This window comes from Geotrypetes seraphini, chromosome 8 (assembly GCF_902459505.1).
Source record: "Geotrypetes seraphini chromosome 8, aGeoSer1.1, whole genome shotgun sequence".
NCBI classification, from domain to species: Eukaryota; Metazoa; Chordata; class Amphibia; order Gymnophiona; family Dermophiidae; genus Geotrypetes; species Geotrypetes seraphini.
This window is the reverse complement of record NC_047091.1, coordinates 153,932,515-153,959,643: the sequence shown is the minus strand read 5'-3', so window position 1 is coordinate 153,959,643 and position 27,129 is coordinate 153,932,515. Positions and strand designations below refer to the sequence as shown.

General features: G+C 40.4%; 1 protein-coding gene across 7 annotated transcripts in view; it reads right to left on the bottom strand.

Moving 5' to 3' along the window:
• The window catches only part of PITPNM2 (phosphatidylinositol transfer protein membrane associated 2), a 489,035-nt gene that overhangs the window by 110,564 nt on the left and 351,342 nt on the right, over positions 1 to 27,129 (bottom strand). For all 7 annotated transcript variants that reach the window (XM_033953942.1, XM_033953939.1, XM_033953943.1 and 4 more), the window contains exons 8-11: positions 26,967 to 27,071; positions 21,615 to 21,676; positions 4,184 to 4,428; positions 2,557 to 2,746 (exon numbers count right to left, since the gene is read on the bottom strand). In XM_033953942.1, the coding sequence (XP_033809833.1) occupies positions 2,557 to 2,746; positions 4,184 to 4,428; positions 21,615 to 21,676; positions 26,967 to 27,071 (602 nt within the window). The remainder of the gene's footprint in view (positions 1 to 2,556; positions 2,747 to 4,183; positions 4,429 to 21,614; positions 21,677 to 26,966; positions 27,072 to 27,129) is intronic.

Genomic DNA, 27,129 nt, shown 5'->3' with positions numbered 1-27,129 from the left:
ACCAAAAAAAAGACAGACACCTGAATGGCCAAATGTCTAGATAAGTTATTAAAAAAAAAAAAGATTGAGGTCTTACGGTTTAAAAAATGGACATTTTCTCTACTGGATATTTGGACATCTTTCTCAAAACGTCCAAACTCAAGACTTAAAAGTCTTATAGAAAATGCCCTCTTCACAGGTGCCTTTGTACACATCTAGCAATCCTATCAGTTCTGGAAGGGGTTTTCCATATCCTTGATTAATGATGTTCTTTTTCCTTCTTGTTTGCAGATACTAGATTTGGTAAGGGACCTCTATGGACAATTTGGGAGATTTTTAATGTAAGTTTGTTGGGTGATCTTGAGATGTGGGGATTGAGGGGATGTTTACTCTTAACTTGCTAAATTGATGAGTTTTATTATATAGCACTGATAGACATATGCAGTGCTGTACATCAACACATTTGAGAGATGGACCCTATTCAGTAGAGCTTACAACAGAACAAATAAGGACTGAGAGAGTTTCAGTAGCATGTACAGTCCATGAGGGGCATTCAATAATTTATCTACTTGAGTATGAAAGAAAGTAGCAAGCGTGTTGAAACAAGTCTGTGCATATTGTGACATCTCAAGGTTACTCATGCACAGTTGTGGCTCAGTGCGAGTCTAACATTCCAAGATATAGGATATCAGGAGAGTCCTTGTGCAAATCAAGTAAGAAACTGCTAGATTTGGAGCACCATTCATTGATAAAATTTCTCCCAAAAGAAGGGAAAAAGCCAAAGGATATCCATGAGCACATGACTGAAGCTTATGGTAAGTCTGCCCATCCTCCTACAAAGTAAAATTTTGGAGCAAGCAGTTTAAGAGATGTAGAGAGTCCATTGAAGATGACCCTCACATTAGACAGTCTGTGGAAGCAACTTCCACAGAAATGTGCAAGAAAGCCAAGGATTTAACTTTGTCAGACAGATGAATTAAGGTTTCCCAAATAGCTGAAGAAATGGGCATCTTGGCAGGTACTGTTTGGAAAATAATTCATGAAAAGTTGTGTATGTCCAAGGTTAGTGCAAGATGGGTTCCAAGAATGCTGTTGCCATGTCAGAAGGCCACAAGGTTCCATTGCTGTCTGAAGAACTCGGAGATGCTCTATGAAGACCAAATAATTATTTTCAGCATTTCGTGACTGCAGATGAAATTTGGTTCTATCACAGAGATCCTGAGTCCAAAATGGAGTCAATGTAGTGGAAGCACAAGTCATCCCCCACCCCAAAAATGTTCAAGACAGAAAAATCTGCAGGCAAAGTAATGGCAACTGTCTTCTGGCACGATGAAGGACTTTTGCTTCTGGAGTTCATGCCACACAAGACAACCATAACTGGAGAGAGTTATGCCAACAGAATGATTGCTTTGCGGTAGTCAATCAAAGAGAAAAGATGAGGAAAACTCACAGCAGGCACGCTGCTTCTTCATGACTATGCACCAGTGCACACATCGCATCAATCATAGACTGGCATCTGAGAATGTGGGTTTCAGCAAATGAACCATCCACCCTATAGTCCTGACCTGGCTCCTTCGGATTATTTCTTATTCCTTGGACAGTGGTTTTCAAGTGATGAAGATGTCAAGGAAGCTGTGACATCCTGGTTTGAAGATCAAACAGAAGAATTCTTTTCAAAGGGGTTCAAGTCATTGCAGGAAAAGTGGATGAAGTGTATGGAGCTATCAGGGGACTATAATGAAAATAAAACAAATTTATTTTGAAAACGCTTTTCTTTCCTACTGAGGTAGATAAATTGAATTCTCCTCATAATTAACAGACAACAGGACAAGTAGTGGTTTAGGGAGATTCTCTGAGTGCTTACAGTGAGGGGATTATGAGTTAAAAGTATTCTCGAAGAGGTGGGCTTTTAGTCTGGATTTTAATAGTTCCAGAGATGGAGCCTGCCGTACTGATTCAGGCAGTTTGTTCCAGGCATATGGTGCAGTGAGAGAGTTGTTACAGATAAATTATTTATCTGTAATATGCTTTATTTCAGACATTGTAGGTTCTTTTTGGTTATTCTTTTGCTATTCAATAAAATTTATTTAAAAAAATGTCCATGTATGCATCAGTTGCCCAAGGAATGTATTCAACCTTGGATCCTGCAGTTTTCCATACTTTGTACTCCATTGGCTGGTTTTGTCAGGCATCGGTTTTATACAAGCACCCTGAATCAGGCTGTACAACAAAGCATGCAAAAAAAAAAAAAAAAAAAAATGTCCATGTACTATATGAATCAAAAGCTCAACATTACATGAGGACAAGTAGATTTTATGTATATTTTCTAGTGTGCTTGTTAAGATTTTTTTGTTTTAAAGTATTTTCACCTAGCTAATTCATTATTTGTTTAATATCTCTTTGCTTTCAATTTGTACATATTGCTAGCACTGTGGGGTCAACATATTTGTTTTATCACAGAGGAGATCTTGTTATTATAATCAGTAGAAGCTAGGGAGCACTCCCTGAAATGACAGCAGGAGACCTCATTTGGTACAGGAAATAGTTTTTTCTAGAACAAGCCATGGGCCCACTGACCTGACCAGTGAAGGAGATGCCATCCTGGGATTTCATGAACTCTGTATACACCTGATTGGCTCGCAGGATCACCATAGCTACGGCTTCCTGGTATTGTGGTGATGATGTAGCCAGTAGAGGAAGTGCAGCAAGGGGAATGTGGTCCTGACTGTTAGACAGGCACCCTTCATCATAACTGTATGGGCTCAGACTGTGCATACAAGGGAAAGAATGACAATTATAAAACTGAATCACATATAAAACAGTGTGGTAGCTGTGTTAGTTGACTTGTAAAGGTAATAAAAAAAAAAAAAGAAGAAGATAAGATTATCTCATTTTTATTCCCTTGTTCCTTCCACAATGACTAGCTTTCAAAGGCAATGCCTTCTTTTCTTCAGGTCAGAATGAAGAAGTTATTGTCTTTGATAGCTAGTCAAAAAATGTACCAAATTTGAACCAGAAACTGCACCCATCTATCCAAAAGGGCTCTTTTCTACTTGGTTGGAATCTACCAGAGGGGTTTGGTAATCTGTGATTACTTTAGGCTAGGATACGGGACAGATCACAAATGCTATGTCAAAAGAGCACATCCATCTTCCAAATTTTTCTTTCTTTCATGGGACTCAATTTGCATACACTGGAGATGGTGCATGCAAGTCTCTCTCATGCAATATTCATTATGGACATCCTGAAAACCAGACTGGCTGTGTGTCTCAAGGATTGCGTTGAGAATCCCTGCACCAGCATACAAGAAGCAGCAAATGACTTAAAAGAGCAGAAGCAAAAAACTGAAGTTTCATCAGTTCATTAAAAAAAAAACAAAAAAAACCAACAACAAGAAATAATAAAACCTGAGATTTGGCAAACCTTGTTAAAAAAATTCCTTCTTAACATTACAAAAGTGGATGCAAGAAAGATGATGTTGGGGTAGGGAGAGAGATTGAGAAGGGAGCATTTTTCAAGCCTCCATTATCCATTAAAAGCAAACCCTCTAATTAGCATTTAGCTGGTAGCATCCATGGTAGGTTTGCCTTTGGTAGACTGGTAAGGAACAGTCACAGTGTAACATGTGTTCTCAGACAATCTATCTTTTAGTATTAATGCTGTTTCCAGCTTTGCCCAAGTCATTTTATTTAAAGCTAACCTAATGAAGCATTTTCTGCTCATTTGATATCTTTTCCTGTTCACTGTTGAGAAAAACATCCAGCAAGTGAGTTTCTTTTAATAGAAAGTTTCTAGGATAGGCCTTTGCTTTAATTTATTTTAATTTCTTATATATTGCTTCTATTTGAAGTGGTTCACATTCAAGTACTCTTAAGTATTTATCTCTATTTCTTTTTTTGTACTTTAATTTGGCCTTAAGGTATTTACTATGGATTTGTTTAAAAATTGGATTTACACCCAAAATTTTAAGCAGGATGGTTATATTAAATCTTAGCAACAAAATCAAGCAGACTGGACTTACACATACTAACTAGATGCCTCCATGTCATACGTGACAGGCTAAGTCAGTTCTGGTTTTCTAATTTCCTGGAATGGCAGAAGATGCAATGGGGTAAAGCCAGGCCAGTCCCTGATGTCAGGGAGTTCTCTGATCATCTTAATTAAAATGTCTTTATTCAAAAAGATGGTGGCATCACAAACTTACTTTGATACCAGGGAAAAGGCATCGGAACAGATGGCTGGGCATGGAACCAGCCTAACAGCGATGTGTCCGAGAGCAGCAGGATAATGTACCCTCATCACCGTGTCAAACACCGAGGCTATGGTGTTGACATCACCTTGCTTGGAGTTCTGATCCCCACCCCCTGTGTCCAGAATGTTTCCTCCATGCAGTACCAGAACCAGAACATGGATCTTGCAGGGCTGCATCAGTGGCTGCACAGATTCATCCTATAAAAAAGAGAAGCAAAACAAAATATGATAGCAGATAAGGATCAAATGATGTCCATCTGGTTTTTCAAAAAGACTTCACAATCCCACATGCAATCCAGTTTCCGTTTCATAATCCAGGCTGGTTTTACATGGACTTTCCCAATGACAGGACATACTCAGTCTTCAGCCATTTGTGCATGCATTGAAATAAAGAATCAGGCTAATATGTATATTTTGGCTATCTGGAAAACCAGATCTGGTGAAAGGTCCCAAAGACAGAATTTGGGAAACACTAATCCACAAAATGCATGTGCTACCCTTCTCAATGAAAGAAAAGTCCTATACTGCAGTGTCTCAAGCAGTTGTGACCATCTCCAGTCACAGTTTTCAGGCCATGAATGCGAGAATTTCATTACACATATCCTAAAAACAAGACTCTTTGAATGATCCTTAAAAGCAGAGATAAACCCACAAAAAGGAGAAACTACTGTATACATTTTACGTGCTTCAGGCAATCCATGTAGTGCCAAGGGATCCATTACCACGGAACTTGCTTTTAAAAAGCTCTGCATACAGTATGAACATTTCTGCTAAGATGGAAAATCTGATCAGACTGCTATTAGTCTACTATTATCTAAGTGAACCTGCTAGAAACATACTTCTCCATTCTTTGATCACTTCTTGCCTTTACTGTAATGTGATATTAATGGGAATTAATCATTTACTCTTAGAAGTTTCGAACAGTTCAAAATACAGTCATCAGAGTTTCATGCCATGAGCGGAAATTTGGTGGTGGTTTAATTTTGTGCAAACATAGATTCCACTTATCAGTGAGGCCTACATGTTGCCTTGTAAATGGAAAAACTACTAAAGATGATACTCAGCCTATGGTTCGCGGATGGGGGGGGAGAGAAAGAAGATATATATTTCCTATCATTCTTTACAGGCATCCAGATCAAGCAGGTGTTTCCTAGTGTCTAGGGCCACACAGGATATTTTCAACTCAATTTGATTCAGCTGTCATGCACCGAGAGCATTCTGAGAGTCGTGATAGGTTTCCAATTTGGAACCTCATGTGGCAAATCAAACACCTATTAGTGTTGGGTGGAATTTATCAGAATGAGAGCGAGAGTTGAAAAATTGTCTGTGTCCCAGTAATAATGTTATCTTTTAATCCCCTGTTTTATCAGTTATGTTTTTATTAAATTTATTGTAAACCGCTTAGACGTAATGATAGGCGGTATAGCAAATAAATAATGAAACTTGCTTAGATTTAAACTTCCTGTTCCAGTGGATTTGTTGGACGGGTGCCTCGCCCAGAGTGGAAGGTTTGCTTGGAATAATCTTTAAGGATGGACCAACAACGCATTATTCATGATTTGAACACCTTGCATCCTCAAGGTCTTAACACTGAATTAGATTATGGTGTGTTCCATTGAACACACTTTAGTCACTGCATTTTCCATGATTCCCTCAAGTTCCCTGTTACATGTTTTTTTTCCTCTAACTCTGTCATAGTTGGTTTGTATTATTATTCACCAATGTTTACATTTTTTATAGATATATTTATTGCACAAACTATTACATGCATTTTTAGATTGTGACCCTACACACGAGTGGCCTATTTTTACTCCTCTGACTTTTAATATTTTATTAATTTTTTAAATTTCTTATATTTTAGTAATGGAGTTCAATTTGCCTCCACGCCTTTTCTTATACCTTTTTTATTTTTCTCCTCCCAAGGGCACTACCAGTGAGTTTGATCTTCAAATACATTCTTTCCCACCGGTCCGACGTTTTTTGTTTTCATTCTACAGCCACATTTTCTTATTGATGTTTTTCACACCTTCATTGGATTTCATATTTATATTAGGTTTTTTCGTTCAATGTTCTCTTTTTTTCATTTTTCACTCTGGTAACGCGTAAAATTTGCACTTTCACGTCACCATGCCTCTTTGTTCAGTATGTAGTGATAATGGATCCCAGAGGCAAACGATTTACCGCATTACGTTTGTCCACTGACATCATTCCATAATTATGCATAACCCATTCCTTTAATACGCTTCTTAGCAGTTGGCGCGCTCATTTTATTCAGAGACAACGCTGCTTCTCAGCACTTTTTCCACTGAGTATTCGCCATTTTTTATCCAGCTAGGATCCCTATTTTCTTTGAATGTTTATTCAGCATTTGAATGTTAGTTTTATTTCCTTTTTAAATTTTTTGGTACCGTTCATTTTCAGCAGCTTTTAAACTGTTCAGCTGTTTCCATTCAGGTACGGGTTTGACATAGCTTTAGTTCTTTTGACTTTGCTTTCACTTTCACACTTGTGGTGTGTCTCCATACGTAAAAGCCTTTTTGGACACTCTTTAGAGTTTATCAAATGACGGTCCATTTCGTGTTCTGTGCATTTTCAGACAATCTGGTCACTTTTTGTTTCATACTTTGAACTGGTTTATATTCATTTTTATTCACTTTAACATAGAAACATAGAGTATGACGGCAGAAAAGGGCCGTCGGCCCAACAAGTCTGTCCATTCAAAGAATCCTCCCTCAACATGAACCCTCCTTCTAAGCATTTCCCCGTATTGAACCCACATGTTTATCCCATCATCCCTTGAAGTCGAGCACGCTACTGGCCTCAACTACCTGACGTGGAATACCATTCCATCGATCAACCACCCTCTCGGTGAAGAAGTATTTCCTGATGTCACCATGAAATCTCCCACCCTTGAGTTTGAGCGGATGCCCTCTTGTTGCTGTGGGACCCGTAAGGAAAAAGATATCTTCCTCCACCTCAGTACGGCCCATAAGATATTTGAATGTCTCTATGGCCACTTGTTTAGTTTGTCACATTCAATCTTCTTATGTTTCACAGATATGTCACTCTAGCTGTAAGCACATATTACATTTTATTTCTTTATATGTAATATTTTTCTCTTCTTAAGTTTTTTTTCTTCTAATGTTGATTAAGGGTGATTTTACATATGCAGATTTTGCACTTTATAATATTATTCACTCTTGTTTTAAAATACATACTTTATATGTATAATTTTATATGTTGTTCTCTTATAGTTTATTTATGTTTTATACACTTTATAGTGTCCCCTGAGGAAGGCATTTATAAATGCTGAAATTTGGATCCTTGTTGGGACTATATGTTTAAAGAATAAAGATTTTATCTGGCTGGAAGGACGTCTCTTTTGCCTTTCCTTCTGTACTGGAACTTATGTGCATGACAGAAGAGCGGGACTTGGGTGTGATTGTATGTGATGATCTTAAAGTGGCCAAACAGGTTGAAAAGGTGACGGCAAAAGCTAGAAGAATGCTAGGGTGCATAGGGAGACATATAGCCAGTAGGAAAAAGGAGGGATTAATGCCCCTGTATAAGACTCTGGTGAGACCTCATTTAGAATATTGTGTACAATTCTGGAGGTCGCACCTTCAAAAAGATATAAAAAAGGATAGAGTCGGTCTAGAGGAAGGCTACTAAAATGGTGTGTGGTCTTTGTCATAAGGTGTATGGGGACAGACTTAATGATCTCAATATATATATATATACTTTAGAGGAAAGGCAGAAGAGGGCATATAAGTAATCTAAGGAAATACTTTTTTTTACAGAAAGGGTAGATGCATGGAACAGCCTTCCGGAAGAGGTGGTGGAGACAGAGACTGTGTCTGAAATCAAGAAGGCATGAGATAGGCACATGGGATCTCTTAGAGAAAGGAAGAAATAATGGTTACTGCAGATGGGCAGACTGGATGGGCCATTTGGCCTTTATCTGCCATCATGTTTCTATGAGCAAATGAGACAGGAACAGAGGCAATACTGAAACATTTATTACCCTGCAAATTCTTTGAAATTTATAATTGTCATAATCATACAGAAAATCTAAAAACAGTAGCACATAGAAGAAATCTGGAAGGTGGTGGTGGAGGGGTTGCACCATGTTTTGCATTGCTTCATGTTGCAGGTTGATATTTAAATGTAGTGACTCCTGCATACTGAAAGCAGATACCACTCTCTCACCACAACGCACTGTACTGGAGAACCTAGAAAGACATGATTGATGATCAACAGGATAACCCAGCACACAGAGTCCAGAATAAGCATCTGATGGAGAATAGAACACAATCCCAAAGATTCTATAGAGGGTGTCACAATGGGGGCATGCATCCTGAATCCACACGCAAACTAATTAATGAGCTGTTATCAATCAATAATTGGCACTTATTTTTGTTTATATTTGGATCTGCCCTGCATCTTGTTCTATAAAATGTGTGCCTAAATCTTGTAATGTGCAACTCATAAGAACATAAGAATAGCATTACTGGGTCAGACCAATGGTCCATCAAGCCCAGTAGCCCATTCCCACGGTTGCCAATCCAGGTCACTAGTACCTGGCCAAAACCCAAGAAGTAGCAATATTCCATGCTACTGATACAGGGTAATGTACATAAATAATATTTTCAAAAATGATTCCACAAGTGTTAAGTCTTAACTAGTTGAGCTCTGCTCAGAGACATGAAGGCAATATGTTCCGCCTCACCAACCAATCATTGCAGTGTTCATTTTTTCTCTCTAGTGAAGATATTCTCATTAACTGTTGTATGCTAGCTACAATAGCTATGCTTAGCTGCTTATGCAAGTATACAATTGAAAGGTGAATTATTCAAACTTAGCTTTAAAGCAGTAGCAGGTACCGACGTGCCACGTTTCGGTCCTTCGTCAGGGAACCGACAAACAATAACAGTTAAACTGGAGGTGAAAGCTCATGTAAAGTACAGTTTGCTAGTATCATCTCAGCGTGGTTTCTCCTTAAAGAGAAAAAATGAACACTGCAATGATTGGTTGGTGAGGCGGAACATATTGCCTTCATGTCTCTGAGCAGAGTTCAACTAGTTAAGACTTAACACTTGTGAAATCATTTTTGAAAATATTATTTATGTACATTTCTCATGCAGTGACTTTTTTTGTATACAACTAACTTTATTTAGTCACTCAACAGTAACATTATTTGATTTTGTTACCCCTTCAGTATTTTTTGACCGATACAAGGTAAGCAGTGGTTTCCCCCATGCCTTTCTCAATAACAGACTATGGCCTTTTCCTCTGGCAACTCAAAAGGAGGTGTGACCGGGTCAGGGGTATTCCCAGATATTAGGCACAATGTTATAGAAAAGATTATTTAAACCAGGTATCAGCAAGCATAAATGCCGTACCTAAAGTTAGATGTGGGATCTTCATTAAACTAGTAATCTATAAAGGGTGCTCCATATAGAATATCAGTTTAGTATGGATTTTCCCAGTGCCTAACTTTGAACACCATTTTTAGAATTCCCCCCAAAACAACACACCAAATCAGATTTATTCTGGTATCGTATTGTGTTCTATTCTTCATCGTCTGTTACCCTAGATCGATTGTGCTGGGTCATCCTGTTAAGTCAAAAAAGATATGGAGGAGTAACTCTTTCAAATCAAAATTATTATCGAGTGACTAAAGAGGTCAATAGAACAAAAACAAAGTCACCACTGATTCATCAATGTACTTAGAAAAATTATTTTTTGTTTAGAACTCTGCTCAGAGACATGAAGGCTGATTACTCGGCCTCACCTACCAATCATTGCAGTGTTCAAAAAGGATTTTTTAATTTAAAGCACCTATTCATGCGCTAGCTAAAAAGCTATGCTGAAAATATCAATGTTTTCATAAATTTTATAGTTATAGAAAACTTAACTTTGAATAGTGACTGGTTCCGACGTGCACGTTTCGTAGCTGCGTCAGGGAACCGACAATACAGCTGGATTTAAAGCTGGTAGTGAAGTCACATGCAATTGAAAAGCTAGGTCTCTCAGGGAAATGTTTCTTCTCAAATGTCTCAAAAAAAGGGTCATCCTGTTAAGCAATGCTCCTGGTTTGTGTCTCTATCGGATCATGACTGATAAGGTAACTTATCATCCATCCAGTCTGCCCAAACATACACTCTATAATTTAATGATTTAAATTGTTCTTTTTCTTAGATATTTCTGGGCCAGAAACCCAGAGCTCTGCCCGGTATTGTGCATCTACTGAAGTCTCCGTTGAAGCTCACTCCAGCTCATCTAAACCATCCTAGCCCATCCTCAACTGAATGGCCTTTAATTTCCATGTCTGTTTCTTGTGATTGTCAGCTGCTTTCTTTGCAAAGACAAGCTGTAATAAACCCCCCCAAACATTTCCTACAGTGATATTATGAGAAGGACTTGCTGCCACTCAGTCACTGCCAGAATTATTTAAGTCAACTGAATAGGCAAGTGTAAATCCAACATTCACATGATACATGGAAAATATAGAAGGCAGCTGTTATCAAGATGTTTTTTTGTCACATGTGAAATCATCTCCTTGGTCTTTTGTACGTACATCACTGCAGATAAGTCATCATGGGGCAATATTTAAAGTGCGCAGAAAACTGGCAGGTCCACAGATAGGCCCAGTAAACTGGTTTTCAACACTGTTTCTAGGCTTTCTGGAAGTATCATTCTACCTAAGGTAAAAGATTTGCCATGTAAGGAGGAAGATTTGCTTAGAGAGGAAAAGAGGACTCAGCAGGAGGAAAATCTATGATGATCGATCAACCTGAGAAGAACATGGAATGCTCTGAAATGGAGATGATAGGAAAGCACCAATTCCTCTGCTCTATGAAAAAAGAAATTAACTTACTTCCTGAAGGAAGCACCTTCAGTTGCTTTGACCTGATCATTTTGTTTTGGCCCATTTTGACCTGATCATTTTGTTTTATTAGCTTCTGAAAGCTACGGTATTTATCCATTTTGTTTAGTTATCCTTCTCTTTATCATCAAAGTGGATTAACATAGCGACCCCAAGGTATAAATAACTCTGGAATAAAGGATTGGCTGAAAGAATATTCTGGGCACACCACCTAACAGCACTGGATTTACACACACAGCTGCTGCATCAGGACATTTCTGGACAGGACAAGGAGAAACAGGTGGAAACAGCCTGATCTGGGAGATATAAGCACATCGCTCCTGAGCATTCCTCTTAATCTAGCCTGATTTTATTTACTCATTACCAGAGAGACAAAAAAACCCAAACAGTTTGGTCCTTCATGTTTTATCTGTGACCCAAACAAACAAATGGACAAAGGGGACCCCATATACATCGTATACTTAAGATTTCCAAAAAGCCTTTGACAAGGTACCCCATGAACCCATGGGGTGGAAGGAGACGTACATGGATAGATCAAAAATTGGTTGGCGGGTAGGAAGCAAAGGGTAGGAGTGAAGGGCCATTACTCTGATTGGAGGAGGGTCACGAGTGGTGTTCCGCAGGGGTCGGTACTCAGACCACTGCTGTTCAATGTATTTATAAATGATCTAGAAACAGGAACGAAGTGCGAAGTAATAAAATTCGCAGACGACACCAAACTATTTAGTGGAGTTGGGACAAAAGAGGACTGTGAAGATTTACAAAGGGACCTGAACAAACTAGAAGAGTGGGCGATGAGATGGCAGATGAAGTTTAATGTAGAGAAATGTAAAGTCTTGCATGTGGTAAACAGAAACCCGAAGTACAGCTACACGATGGGAGGGCTGGTAATGGGTGAAAGTACCCTAGAAAAGGACTTGGGGGTAATAGTGGACAAGACAATGAAGCCGTCGGCACAGTGTGCAGTGGCCTCAAAAAAGGCAAATAGAATACTAGGTATTATCAAGAAAGGTATTACAGCCAGAACAAAAGAGGTTATCCTGCTGTTGTATCGGGCGATGGTGCGCCCGCATCTGGAGTTCTGCGTCCAATATTGGTCCCCGTACCTTAAGAAGGATATGGCGATACTTGAGAGGGTCAGAAAAGAGCGACGCGATTGATAAAAGATATGGAAAACCTTTCATATGCTGAAAGACTAGAGAAACTGAGGCTCTTTTCCCTGTAAAAGCAGAGGATTAGAGGGGACATGATAGAGACTTACAAGATCATGAAGGGCATAGAGAATGTAGAGAGGGACAGATTCTTCAAACTTTCGAAAACTACAAGAACGAGAGGGCATTCAGAAAAAATTAAAAGGGGACAGATTCAGAACCAATGCTAGGAAGTGATGGACACCTGGAATGCACTTCCAGAGGGAGTGATAGGACAGAGCACGATATTGGGATTCAAGAAAGGATTGGATAATTTCCTGAAGGAAAAAGGGATAGAAGGGTATAGAAAGAGAAATACTATACAGGTCCAGGACCTGATGGGCCGCCGCATGAGCGGACTGCTGGGCATGATGGACCTCTGGTCTGACCCAGCAGAGGCAATGCTTATATTCTTATGTTCAGTGTAATTGCACAGGAAAGCATTTTCCACAAAGCTCAGTCTTCCCTAGAACAACTTTCATTTCTAGAGGGCAGTTCGCCCAGATGCTCCCCCAGTAGCAGTAAACCGCTTTGATTTTACCTACAAAAAGGTAGTATATCAAGTCCATGACCTCTTACCATTATCCTTTACACTTAGCATCTTACCATTATCCTTTACACAAAGCATTTAGATCTTTCTCCAAGACATTTTCTGCCCAAAGCTGAAAATTGTGGATATGTAGACTCGAGTAGAATTAGTCCCAACTGCAAAAGGCAATTCCTCAAAAACAAACAAAGAAAGGGCAAAGAAAGGGGATCATATCACTCTTACTTTTGTGTCTGAATTGTTGCCAAGGATTCAATTTAAGAAATTAGTTTTAACCCATAGAGCAGTTCATAATGGGACCTCTGATTATCTGGCCTCTCTTATTTCTTTAAACTACCATAGATTAGCTCTTCCTGATCCTTCTTGCACCAACTGAAAGTCCATAAGAAACATCATCTCTTTTTTATGTCATGACTTCCCTTTGGAACACTCTGCCCATATGCTAAGAAACCAGCTATAAGAAATTCAGGATGAATTTAAAAACATACTTCTTCAATGTTGATTTTGGTAGGGCGTGGGAGGCTTAATGGGTGATCAAACCTGCTGCATTAATCTTTGGTCTTCAGAGAGTCAATTGTTGGTGGAACCTGTGATGCCTTTTTTCTTATTCCTTTTCATAGTTTCATAGTTTATTAAAATTTTGATTAAACGCTTATCATTTCATTCAAAGCGTTGTACAATAAAATGCTATTAATAAAGATGGGGGAACAAACAACAGATAATAGACAAAATCTTTATACAGCAGACAGACTTGGAGTTCCTTTCCTTATTTTTCATTGTAAACTGCCTTGACCTGTTTTACAGATATGGCAGTCTATCAAAATTAAAACAAATAATAAAAATAAATTGGCACCTCGCCCATTCCTCAGCGTTGGTAGCTCCAGCAGAGCAGTACCTACTTCGGTTGCAGTAGTGACTTTACCACAACTTACTATCCCCTTTTTTCTCTCTTCTTCAACCCAGCATCCTTTTCCCTTTCCTCACCCTCTATTCTACACTATTATTCCTCAGATCATTCTTTCCTCCTGCCAGTGGTGTAATAAGGGGTGGTGGTCCACCAGCACTTGTCCACCTCTCACCCATTCCATTGTTTCTTCCCTATATGTGCGCCCCTTCCCTTTTACCTCTTTAATGTTTCCGGTGCGAACAGAAACTCCAACCTGCTGCTTATGCCAGCGTTGGCTGTTCCTCTGATGTCACTTCCTGGACCCACACCTAGGAAGTGATATCAGAGGAAGAGCTGATGCTGGCACGAGCTACAAGTTGGAGTTGCTACTCGCGCCGGGAACGTTAAAGAGGTACAGGGGAAGGGAAGGGTGCCACCACTCCGGGCACCTCTCATCCTCACTATGCCAGTGCCTCCTGCCTTAAGTGGAAGTACACAGGAGGTGCCAACGGGGAGGAAGAGGAGACATTTCTTCGTACACGACACCCTGTGTAGCTATGAAAGTTGCTTGCGTGTCCAGTTATTTTCACTTCAATTGTGGAACAAGTGAATGGGATCATATTTTATTTCTGAAATGGCTGCATCTAGTATAACAGCTCTCGGCCAGTTAAATTGCTTGTATGGGGCTAGTACTTAACGGTTAGTGCCGCTGAATATCAACACTGACTGCTACACTGAAAGCTGGTTATTTTGTGGGTGCTCCAAGATGGAGTCAGTACTTAAGTGGTTAAGTGCCAGTATTCAGCACTTACTTCCCCTTTTACTAAGCCACAGTAAAGGTTTGTACAGCCACCTGGAGCGCTAAATGCTCCAATGCTCATAGAATTCTATACAAAAGATACAGCAAAAAAGCAGTGAAGTCAATAGGTTCTGAGGGTGGTATCTTGGACAAAAATGTGTGAACAGGGTAAAACCCCCTCAATTGATAACATAAGAACATAAGCAGTGCCTCCGCCGGGTCAGACCATAGGTCCATCCTGCCCGGCAGTCCGCTCGCGCGGCGGCCCAAACAGGTCACGCCTGTCTGCATCACCAGAAGGGGCTCACTTGCCACCTTGTTTTCTCATTTAAGTCCTATCTTCCCATCGTAGTCCTAACCCTCCGGTCTTGCACATGCACGACCTATTGGGTTACTATACTTATTACCTGGTTAGCTTTCTATACCTGTGTTACATCCCAGCATCTCTCTCAGTATCCCACGATCCCTTTATCCCTCAGGAATCCGTCCAATCCCTGTTTGAATCCCTGTACCGTACTCTGCCTGATCACTTCTTCCGGTAGCGCATTCCATGTGTCCACGACCTTTTGGGTGAAAAAAAACTTCCTTGCATTTGTTTTGAACCTATCTCCCTTCAGTTTCTCCGAATGCCCCCTCGTACTTGTTGTCCCCTTCAGTCTGAAGAATCTGTCCCTATCCACCCTCTCTATGCCCCTCATGATCTTGAAGGTCTCTATCATATCTCCCCTGAGTCACCACAACCCAAAATAATGATAATGAAACAGGATATCCTCAGTTCTCCTCCCCTCGCTATTACCTCACACTGAGGATATCCTGTTTCATTATCATTATTTTGGGTTGTGGTGTACATCAATTGAGGGGGTTTTATCATTAGTACGGAAACGATGAAGTTACAGATCTTTTGTACTTAACCTTAGCAAAAGATGGAAAATATACCAAGTAGAAATAGATAGCTCGTGAGGACAATGAGAATAGAGAAATTTGATATTCAGGACACGTTCCCATAAACATCTTATAAATTCAGTATGACATCTTAGAAATAAGTCAAGTCTTGACTGGCAACCATTGAAGCCTTATCAAAGTAGGTGTAACAGTCTGATCTTTTTAATCCAAAAATCACCTTGGCAACAGTATTTTGGATAATTTGTAATCTCAAAATCAAATGAACAGAAATGAGATAGTAAAGACTGAATGAGAGAGTCAATACCAGTGCCTGGCATTGGCTATCTAGGAATAACACTGCCAACAGCTAAAAAAAATACTCACTGCTACTGGCTGACTATCAACCCCCCCCCTCAACACACACATTTTTTGCTACTTCTGTAAGTTCAGATTGCTGGTCCTTCCTTGGAGCATCAGCATGAACCTTGTAAGGGTGTAAGGGAGAATGGGACTTGATGTAACACTTTTTTGTGGTTACAATCAAAGCGGTTTACATATTATATACAGGTACTTCTTTTGTACCTGGGGCAATGGAGGGTTAAGTGACTTTCCCAGAGTCACAAGGAGTTGCAGTGGGAATCAAACACAGTTCCCCGGGTTCTCAGGCTACTGCATTAACCACCAGGTCATTCTTCTTATTCTCTGTCCCCAGCTATATTGGCCTTTGGCAGAAAAGTGCCGATTTGGGCAGGGGGAAGAAAGAGAGAAAGTATTAAGGAATAAAAGGAGCAGATTGAAAGAGATAAACCAATTAATGCTTTCTGTCTTAATCTTGAGGATTTGAGGTTATGGTTTAGGCTCATCAACATGGGCTAACATTACTGATTTAATAAAGTGGTGTACTGTAAACTTAGGCTATGAAGGTGGCTTTGGCTCAGGTCTCCAGATAGGATGATGATAGTAAATACACACATAAAAACTGTGTCTATGCTTTCTCTAAAATACAAAAACAGCAAAAATGACAGGAGTTAAAGACCATATGGCCCATCCAGTTTGCTCAGTCTTACAAGTACTAAGCTCTATATTCCCTTCTCCTTGAAAGATCCTCTGTGCCTGGTCCATGCTTTCTTGAATTCAGATGCAAAGGCATGATTCTTGCATGATAACATACTTCAACCTGGGAGGGATGAGAAAGGAGCCTCAGCAATACGACCGGAAGAGGAAACAAGCCCAGAAACTGGCAATCTAGCCAGAGCTGTTGCTTTGACTCATTAGTGCATTGCTCTTGGCAACCTATGTTCTTGACTTACTGTAAAAACGTTCCAACTAATTAAAGCCGCCAACTCTAAGGTCTCTTAGCATCTTTGTGTACCAAATACAAGTGCATCCATTTACCAACACATTCTGACTCTGCATGGCAGTGGAACCCGAATAGAAGTTACATCATTCCTAGTGCTGCCTCCTGCTTTCAGTGTGAGGAGTGGGGAAAGCCACAAGCCATTCTGCAGCGAGGCATAACAGACTACATGGCATCAGATTTTGCAGTTCAGCAATTTTTGGACATTTATCTAATGGATTTATTTATTTTGTAGTCTGAATGATCAAACAACTGATCTCATTAGGTAACAAAATTTATATAAATTAAAAAAAAACATATGAGGTTGAAAGCAGAACATCGGCCCTATTTACAAGACCCACTTACTGCTGTTACAGTCTTCAATATCCCTTCCATCAGCTTCTCTCATCTCCACCACTGCACAACATCCAGAAACTTCCAAGACAGGGCTTCCTTCCAAGATTCTTGAAGGAGCATCCACAAATAATGGAGAAGACAAAGAAAGCAGCTGCTCAACAGAGTTGCTTTGCAATCAACTCATCTGGAGTTGGATTCTTACTGCAATTTCTGCAGCCAGTCGCTAAACTGGTGGGAAGAGCATGGGCACTGCTGAGGCAAACAACTAAAGCAGGCTTGTCCAACCTTTTTCTATCAAGGGCTACATTTTATATATATTTCTTGCATTCAGAGGGCCAAAACATGAACTGTTGTATTTTGCCATATGCTTCATCAAATAGTGGCAAAATACAACAGTGTGTGTCATCCCCTCCCAGCCAGTCTCTCTGACTCATCTACCTGCAACCTTCATCTGGTCCACTTGCTCTCTCTCATGTACCACCCCAGGCTTTACCCAGTCTCTATATCCTCAACTGGCTTCAGCTGCAGAACAAACAATAGGCTTCCTCCTTCCCCAGTGTTGACTCAGCTCTCTGCAAGTCTGAGCTGCATGGAGCCAGAAGTTCAGGTTGGTCTTGTAGTTTAACTCATGAGACTTGAAACCATGAAGGTGAGACTCGTTCCAAACTTATGGCCCTGCTCGGCTCAAACTTCCAGAGTAGGGTTACCAAACGTCCGGATTTCCCTGGACATGTCCTCCTTTTGAAGACATGTCTGGAGGTCTGGATAGCTTTTCAAAACCTGGCACATTGTCCAGGTTTTGAACAGCTTCCAAAGTCGAGATGGCATCCATGAACACGTGGATGCAACGCGATGACATCACGCGCACGATGTCATCGGGTCATATCTGTGCATGCCGTCCCGACACACGAACAGGTTAAGGGGGGTGGGGCTCGGACGGGGTGTGATGCGGGAAGAACTGGGCAGGTCTGGGGGCATAGCCATGGGTCCAGATTTTCCTTCAGGAAAATCTGGTAACCCTATTCCAGAGACCTGAGTTGTGGTATAACATCTGTTTACTAATTGGGATCTAGCTAAACACTTGGGACCTGGGTTGGCTACTTCTGGAAACAGGATACTGGGATTAATGGACTTTTGGTCTGTCCCAGTATGGCAATTCTTATGGGCTTTTATCATAGGCGCTAGCTCTGTGTGTGCTAAAGCACCCCAATATTCTTTCCAGCACTGCCCAGACATCAGAGCTAAAATCTTCCCAATGTAGAGTTGTAGAAAGTAATGCTGTATCTCTGCAGCTATCGCTGCCTCCCCTCCCTTACAGACCATTGGTCCGACATCCTTAGCTAGCAATTAAGCTACAAAGGAAGTAGGACCAGTAGCTTAGGAGACACCATTGGTCAGACATTCCTTAGCCAACCAATAGACTCCAGGAAAAGAAGGATGGAAGGTTGATGTCTCCTATGCTACTGGTCCTGCCTTCTCTTGCAGCCTATTGGCTGGCTAAGAAATATTTGACCAATGGGGTAATAGCAGGAAACAAAGAAGAGCTGCCGTGCACGTCAGACAGGTTTCCTGCCTTAAGTCTACCATAGAGAGAAGGAGAAGTGTTGAGAAAGGCCATGGGAAAGGAAAGAGTAGACATAGAAACTGAGAGCAGAAAGGGATGGATTGTGAGGGGAAGAGATAGGGTTACTAGATGTCTGGGCACACACCGGACATGTCCTCTTTTTAGAGGACTGTCCAGATGTCCAGACTGATTTTCAAAACCCGGCAGTTTGTCCGGGATTTGGAAGGCCTCGAGCTTGGGGCCATCTGGAAGGCTTCCTAGCATGTGCAGATATGACACGATAAGGTCACACAGATGGGCGTATGCATGTGACATCATCGTATCACATCTGTGCATGCTCAGAGGTCTTCCAGATGCGGCCCAGAGTTGGGGAAGAAGAGAAGAGATTTGTGTGGGGGCGGAATGGGGCAGGGCTGGGAGTGGAATGGGGTGTTTAGAGGTGGAACAAGGTGAGGCTGAGGGTGGAATGAAGCGGGGTCCCATGTCCTCTTTTTTCATTAAGAAATCTGGTTACCCTAGGAAAAGAGGTTGAGGGAAGACACATAAACTATGAGAGAGTAACTGAATGCAAGCTGGGGAGGGGCATTGTCTATGATATAAAGAAAAGTGGGTGAGGGATGGGCTGAAGAAATAAAAACAGAGATGAGGACAGGGAGAGGACCTGTGTGGGGTTAAAAAAGCAGAGGGCTGAGAAAAAAGTTCTCAGAAGAGAGAGGATCGGGTTGGAGGGATTGAAGTGGCAGGAGAGGTGAAACCAGGAAAAATAAAAAAAATCGAGAACAAGCAAAGAAAAGATAATTTTCAGATTTTTGGAAGCACAGTTTGAATTCATCAGCTGCTCCCCACAACTGAGCGAGCCCTAGAATCAATGAGTGGGAATGTATTTATATTGCTAATTGAGCTGGGTCAGTTTTGGGGATCTGCTCTTTTCTTCCAACCTTGCAGTCAAATGGATAAATAAAATATTTCATTAGAAGGATGGGGAAAGGGAACAAGGTTGTGGAAGCATGGAATTCCATGAACTGGAAATCTTCCCTTTAAAACTTACTTTCATTTGGCAGCTCTGGTACTATTGAGAGGGGCTATGGTCGGGGATTAAACTGAAGGGGAATGGAGAATAGCTCTGTTTCAATTCCTCACAAAAATTAAAATTACTATTCCTTATCATATCACACACAAGGTAAAATGGGCACTGGGCTACCTGAACCTAAAAAGGTAGCAGAGCAGCAGCAGTAGGAAGAGGTGGCAGGAAATCATTGACAAAATTGGAGGGAGGGGGAAAAGGGACATATTGTCTCACAAACTATTACATTAGTGATTTCTATTCCGCCTTTACCTTGCGGTTCAAGGCGGATTACATCCAAACTAAAACAAAAATTACATTCAAAATTTGAAGGAATAGAATAAGCGATGACATAGAATTTTTAAGGTAATATATGTTGGGTAAAGAGTTACCAAAGGGAAGTGAAGGTCTTTAGGAGATAAGAATAGGGTGAAATTATGGGTTTTAGATAACGTTTGGTAGATAAAAGAGTATTAGAGAGATCTAACTATGTGTTTCTTGGTTAGGCTCCCTGGTGCTCCTCGTGTTTAATTGCTAAATCCTTGTTCTCTTGGCTCTTAGTAAAACTCTGCAGCCATCTCCCAGATCTCAGCTCGGTTCCAAGAGCTGGATGATTGTTCCTTGGCTACTGGAGCAATATCATGTAGGCAGCCCTGGGCTGCTGGAATATGTTTTCTCACTTGACAAGTATTCTCTGAGGTTTCAAACTGTGATCCTTGCTAGGCTTCCAGAGCTCAGGGTGAGCATGTAGAAAAAAATCTCATGTAGGCTCTACAGGCAGAGGGTCGTCATTGACCTGGAATCTGTGAGTATCAGGGGAAGTGCTGCAGTGCAATCCCAGAAAACAGAAATGTGCCTGGAGCCAGGGAGAGAAGAGAAGGGAAGTGATATAAGCCTGTAGCCAACAGGGAGTCACAAATTGAAGATGAGTTTTAAACCTACCAAGGAAAGGAAGTCTCACCTGTAGAGGAGAGTGAGAAGCAGTGAAAGAATGGGTGAGCTAAACCTGCATCAAACAGCAACTGGTTAGGGAAAAATGCACTGGAGTTTGCTGGGGAGTATAGGGAAATAGAAGATTGGGTCAAGGGGAAATGAGAATCAGAACAGGCTAAAAAAGATTTAGGGAGTGGAGCAGGAAGAGAGCTATTAAACTCCCTGCGCAAAAGGAGAAAAAATTAAAGTGCAGAGGGAGTAGGGAGGGAGGAAAAGAAGCAAGGAAGAAAAAGAAATTAGGGGAAGTGACAATATTGAAGGAAAAAAAAATGTGGTGTATATGATGGCCTGAGGAACTGAATGGAGAAAAGTGCTGTGGATGGCCTGAATATGAGAGAGAGATAGAGACAGAGAGCATATGATCTTGACAAGCTGCAAGGAGGAGGAGAGAGTGGTAGGACCCTAGCTTTTGATTTGTCCACATTACCTGCCCTGCTCTTGACTTTTAGATACAGGCTGGTCACTCACTACCAGATGTATTTTGTTTTTCTTTGTTGGGTGAGGGGAAATTTGTTGAGAGTTTTGAGTTCAGCAAGTTGAGGTTGAGGTTTGAGGTTGAGTTGAGAGTTGAGGTTTCAGCAAGAGGTGCACATATAAAACTGCAGACGGTGAAGAGTCTCTCTGTACTATAGTGTACCCTCTACCACACGGCATGCAGAAAATACAGAATGGAGAAATGTTTCAACAGATGAGCTATGCAAATCTGACCAAACACTATTCTTTCAAATCCTCCTGAAAACTAATATCTAATGATATAAATGCAAAAACATTATCAACAGGGAAAAACATAGATGTGTCATTCTTAAATTTGATTCAACATAGCTCAAACAAAATCAATTCCATATTCATTTGGGGTTCCCCCCAGGGGTTGCACATACCTCAATTATGCTTAACTGTTCCATACTGGAACTTACAGCTGATGGTTCATTATAGAGATCCCCTAAAAGAAAAGAAAAAGAACAAAATGGAAAAATATATTGGATAATAAAACCTTTATTTAAAAAATGACCCTGCAAATAAGTTACAGATTAAGGGAACAGAGACCAGGCATTGCTAGCAATGAATGAGGTGTATGCGTCGATACTGTTTGTGCCATGGGACTTTGTGACATTGTTGGGTTTGCAGGCCACATGAAGCTCTGTATTCCTGGTGGTATGGCATACAACATTAGTATGATGTGTCCATTAGTTAGGGAAACACTGATAAAGAAGATTCTTTTTGGCCTTTTTAAGTTGATAACACTAACAAGAAGTGACTGATTTAAAAGGGCAAAAAGAGCCAGGTGTCATCTAGCAGTTAAGATGCTATTATTATAGACACTAGTGATTTGTTCTCTTAGACTCCCCCTCTTCAGAGTCAGAGCTGTCCTAGCAAATATTCAGCCTCATTCCTGTCAGAATTTAAAATTGTGACCAACTGACTTTTCTGACAAAATTCAAAATTTGTGACCAACGGACTTTCCCACCAAAATTAAAATTCATGACCAATGACTTCCTCAATTTCCCACCAAAATCACTTCAAATCCCAGTCAGTCAGGTCTGAGAACCCATTATATATATATAAAGACAAACTAGAGACTTCACAGCATACCCTGAAAAAAGCTACAGCATGATGACTGAAACATTGGTTCCATTTACTCAGACGTAGCAAGACCTGGACAACTGCATCAATCAAAGGGGAGAGTGTGGCACAGTAGTTAAAGCTACAGCCTCAGCACCCTGAGGTTGTGGGTTCAAACCCATGCTATTCCTTGTGACCCTGGGCAAGTCACTTAATCCCCCATTGCCCTAGGTGGACAGACATGGAAAATGCTTGAGTATCTGAATAAATTCATGGAAACCGTTCTGAGCTCCCTTGGAAGAATGGTATAGAAAATTGAATAAATAAAGTTAGTGAAAGTTAGTGGCAGTTTTAAAGGCAGTGGTCATAATGCCTCTTTGTTCCTACTACAGTCTTCATCTGGGGGGGGACTGAAATTAGAAAGGTAATTATATACCACTTTTTTGTGGCTACTTAGGGGGAAATTCTACAAACAGCTCCTAAGTTAATTAAGAAATGCCGTTTAAAATTACAAAAGACATTAAAGTTAAAGCACCTACCAGCGCCCCCGAAGGCGCTTTAGGCCACCTAACACTATTGTAGGCGTGGCTAATGATGAAAGTGATATTAGGCAATCTAAAGTGCCTACGTAGGCGCAATTCACAAGAAAGATAGGTGCCGTATAGAGAATCTGGGCTTTATTTTGTACCTGGGGCAATGGAGGATTAAGGTGGGCTTGCAGGAAGGCTACTTTTTTCAGTGATAATGATAAAAAAAAAAAAATCACTAGTGAGGTGGACTTGAAACTACAGGCACAGCATACAGTACATGATAACAAAGACTTTTTTTAACCATATGCAAATCGGTATTACCTGAAAAACTGTTTGCCCGATTTCAACCAATTGGTTTGTATAACACATTTACAGCTTTTCACTACAAAACCAGTGATTCTCAACTCAGTATTTGGGACACACCTAGCCAGTCAGGTATTTAGCATAGCCACAAGAAATATGCATTAAATCAGTGGTCCCCAAATTTTTTGACACTCAACAAGTCAACCTAAAGAATTCCGGATCTGAGATCATTCCACCTTACTATCTAAAAAAATATTTTTCCCATTTTGGACCTTTTATCCACTCACTAATTCAGGAGAGTCTAATCACAGCCACTGTCCCCTCCCTCTGGAAAACCGCTATCATTACCCCTATCATCAAAGATCACAAAATTAGTATAAATGATTCTACAAACTATCGGCCAATAGCTAACTTGCCATTCTTGGGGAAATTAACAGAGAAACTCATATTTAATCAACTCTCTGACTTCATAGAGAGCACTAATGCATTACACCCAAACCAAACAGGTTTTCGAAAATTTCATAACACAGAATATTCACTTATAGGATTAACTTCAAACATTCAATATCATTTGGACCATCACAAATCCGTCATTCTTTTCTCTCTAGATATCTCAGCATCTTTTGACACCATAGATCATGACTTACTGTTACGTAGGCTGGAATCAATAGGCATTACAGACAATGTCCTAAATTGGCTAACTTCATATCTCACTAATCACACTTCTTCCGTTAAGTTCAATAATGACATGTCCAAAACCTATTCCTCTACATTCGGTATCCCTCAAGGATCCATCTTGTCTCCTCTTTTGTTTAACCTATTTCTTTCCCCACTGCTAAGCATTTGCCAATCCATGGGCTTCACCCCATTCTCCTACGCTGATGATATTCAACTTATACATCCCTTAGATCCAAAATGTGATAAAGAAATCAAATCCATTAATCACAAACTGGAAACAATACATACCTGGCTTAATTCAAATAAATTAGCTCTCAACATAAAGAAGACTTAATCTGTACTATTTACTTGGAGAAAAGATATAACTCTGTTAAATTCATTTACCCTCAATAACACTACACTAAACTTAGTCCCTTCAGTTAAAATCCTTGGAGTAGTAATCGATGAAAAATTTACCTATCATGATCATATTTCCCTCACTATTAAAAACTGTTTTTTCAAACTACGTCTTATTAGGTCGATATCCAAATTCCTGAGCCCTAGTTCCATTAAGATACTAATCCATTCTCTAGTAATAGCAAAACTCGACTATTGCAATGCACTTTTTCTTAATATCTCACAGAAAGAAAAAAGGAGATTACAATTGATCCAAAATACCGCTATTAAACTAATATATAATGCCAGGAAATATGACCATGTCTCTCCACTACTGATAGATTCTCATTGGCTCCCAATTAGTCACAGAATCACCTTCAAAATAATACTGCTCATCTTCAAAACTTTGGCCTCCGACGAACCCCAATTCATATCTAGACTCTTAATACCTTACAATTCCCAATGCTCACTTCGTTCTGCTGGCCAGAACCTTCTATCAGTCCCCTCCCTGAAAATCATTGGTACAAGAAGAGCAGACATATTCTCCGTGACGGGTCCCCTATGGTGGAATGCCCTTCCACAATACATTCGTAACGAAAAAGATGTTTTAACATTTAAAAAACTTTTAAAATCCTATTTATTTAAAGATGCTTTCAATATTTAAAAGTAGAGTTAGATTCCTAAGAATGCTGTGGCTTACCTCCCTTTTCCTTTTGTTTTTTCCCTTCTTCTACCCCAATTGAAAATTGTAACTTTTATCCTTTCCTTCCCAACCTCATGTTTGTTTACGACATAAGAATATTGTTAAATGTTTACCTCTTTTATCTTACTATATTTTTGATTACTACATCGCTTAGTGATTCGAATAGGCGATTTATCAAATTTTATTAATAAACTTGAAACTTGAACTTGAAACTTGACCGCTTTTATAGAAGCAAATTTTTCCAGGGACCGGTGTGTGTGTGTGTGTGTGTGTGGAGGGGGAGGGTAAAGTTCGTAGGGCAGTTTTATACACAATATACATTTCTATTATTATTAAGTTATAATATCATAATAAAAATTATACAACTTACCAAAATGCAGAATCAGTGGGAGCCCTGAGCTTGTTTTCCTACAACCATAAGATCCCATCTGGGGACGATGGAAGACAGTGACATGCGTGCAGAAGAACCTCGACAACCCCGCCAACCCATTCCCCTGTGCACCTTTCCATCTCTTCCTCCTATCTCTCATGTGCAACAGAACCCCGATGACCACGACAACCCATCCCCCCGCGCATCTTTCCATTTCTCTCTCCCATCCCCTCCGTGCAGCAGAACCCGATGACCCTACCAACCCATCTCCCTGTGCAGCACCGTTCCATCTCTCCCTCCCATTCCCTACATGCAGCAGTACCCTGATGACCCTCCGACTGCAGAAGCCCCGACATACCTCCGTTCTGAAAAGCAGTGGCGGAAGCACTGAACAGGCTGCTTTGCTGCCTTTCCCGCCAGGGTTTTCCCTCTGCCACCGTGTCACTAATGATGTCATCAATGATGCAGTGGCAGAGGGAAGGCAGTGAAGCAGCCTGTTCAGTGCTTCTGCCACTGCTGCTTTTCAGTGTTGCTGCCGCTGCTGCTTTTCAGAATGGAGGTTGGCGGTCAACGGGGTTCTGCTGAGGGATGGAGGATCTCTCATGGCCCAGTTGTCAGATGGATGCAGCCCGCTAGTGGGCTGTAGACTGGGGTTTGGGGACACATGCTTTAAATGGACCCACTATGGCTACCCTGAAAACTTACCTGCCTGGGTGCATCCTAAGGACTGTGTGCATGTTCAATTTATTTAATATACCACAAATATAAAACCAAGGTTAAAATCTAAGTGGTTTACAATGAATATAAATTGGGGAAAGGAAAAACAATACATAAAAACAAACATCATTACACTTAAGGGAAAAACAATAGCATTGTTACAATAAAATTTGCATAGGGAAGTTTGGGAAAAGGAAAATAAAGGTTGAGATCTTCTACTAGAAATGATGCACTGGCCTTGTGGTAGATGATCAATTTAGACTCCATAATACTGGTCCATAATCTAAGTAACTTCTAGAAACCTTTTCAATGGGGAAGGGGGCTTCACTGCTTTACTGAACTTTGCAGAAAATAAAAAAACAGGAGAGGAGGAAGTCAGCTCTACATATCTAAGATTCAAGGATCTGTTGTCCATGAGCACAATAAAATCTCAGAATACACAAAAGGATACCACTAGATCTAAAACAATATTCTACACAACATAAACTAGAAAAGGAGGTAAGGCCCGGATTCTATAAACGACACCAGTATTGGTGGCTGCCTAAAAATAGCCGCCATTGGAGCCGTTTATAGAATTGTGGCTGTTTTTAAAACAGGCGCCTTAAATGTAGCATTTTACAGGCCTTCATTTAAGGTGCCTGTTTGCGCCTACGAAAATGTCTAGGGTCACCTAAGGCCACTTCTGGCATAAACCAACCTACACTAGCTTCAAGTGTCCTTAGGCATGCCTAGGCATTTCCTTAGGCGTGGGAACAGTGCCTTCAACGTAGGCACTGTTGACTGTATTGATTAAAAAAAAAAAAAAAAAAGCGAATCCTCATTGGTTAGTTAGACAGTGGTAGGACGTCTACTGCCGCCTAATTTTGGGATGCTGTTACTAGAATCCAGGCCTAAGTACTGAATACCATAGGACATTTTGCTATTTTAACGAAGATTTGAGATTTTGGTCTTTCTGAATAGTTCAGTTTAAGATTTTTTAAAATCATTTTATTACCTTGGATATCATCAACTTCTGTGGTTTCAATTTTATCCATAAGATCATTTGAACTCCATTTGGAGATCTCTTTAGGGAACACCTCCTCTGTGTCTGATAAGTCTTCTTTAGGGGAAAAGAAGAAAAAGTAATGAGGTGATATCCTTGGGGGTAATATTTAGTG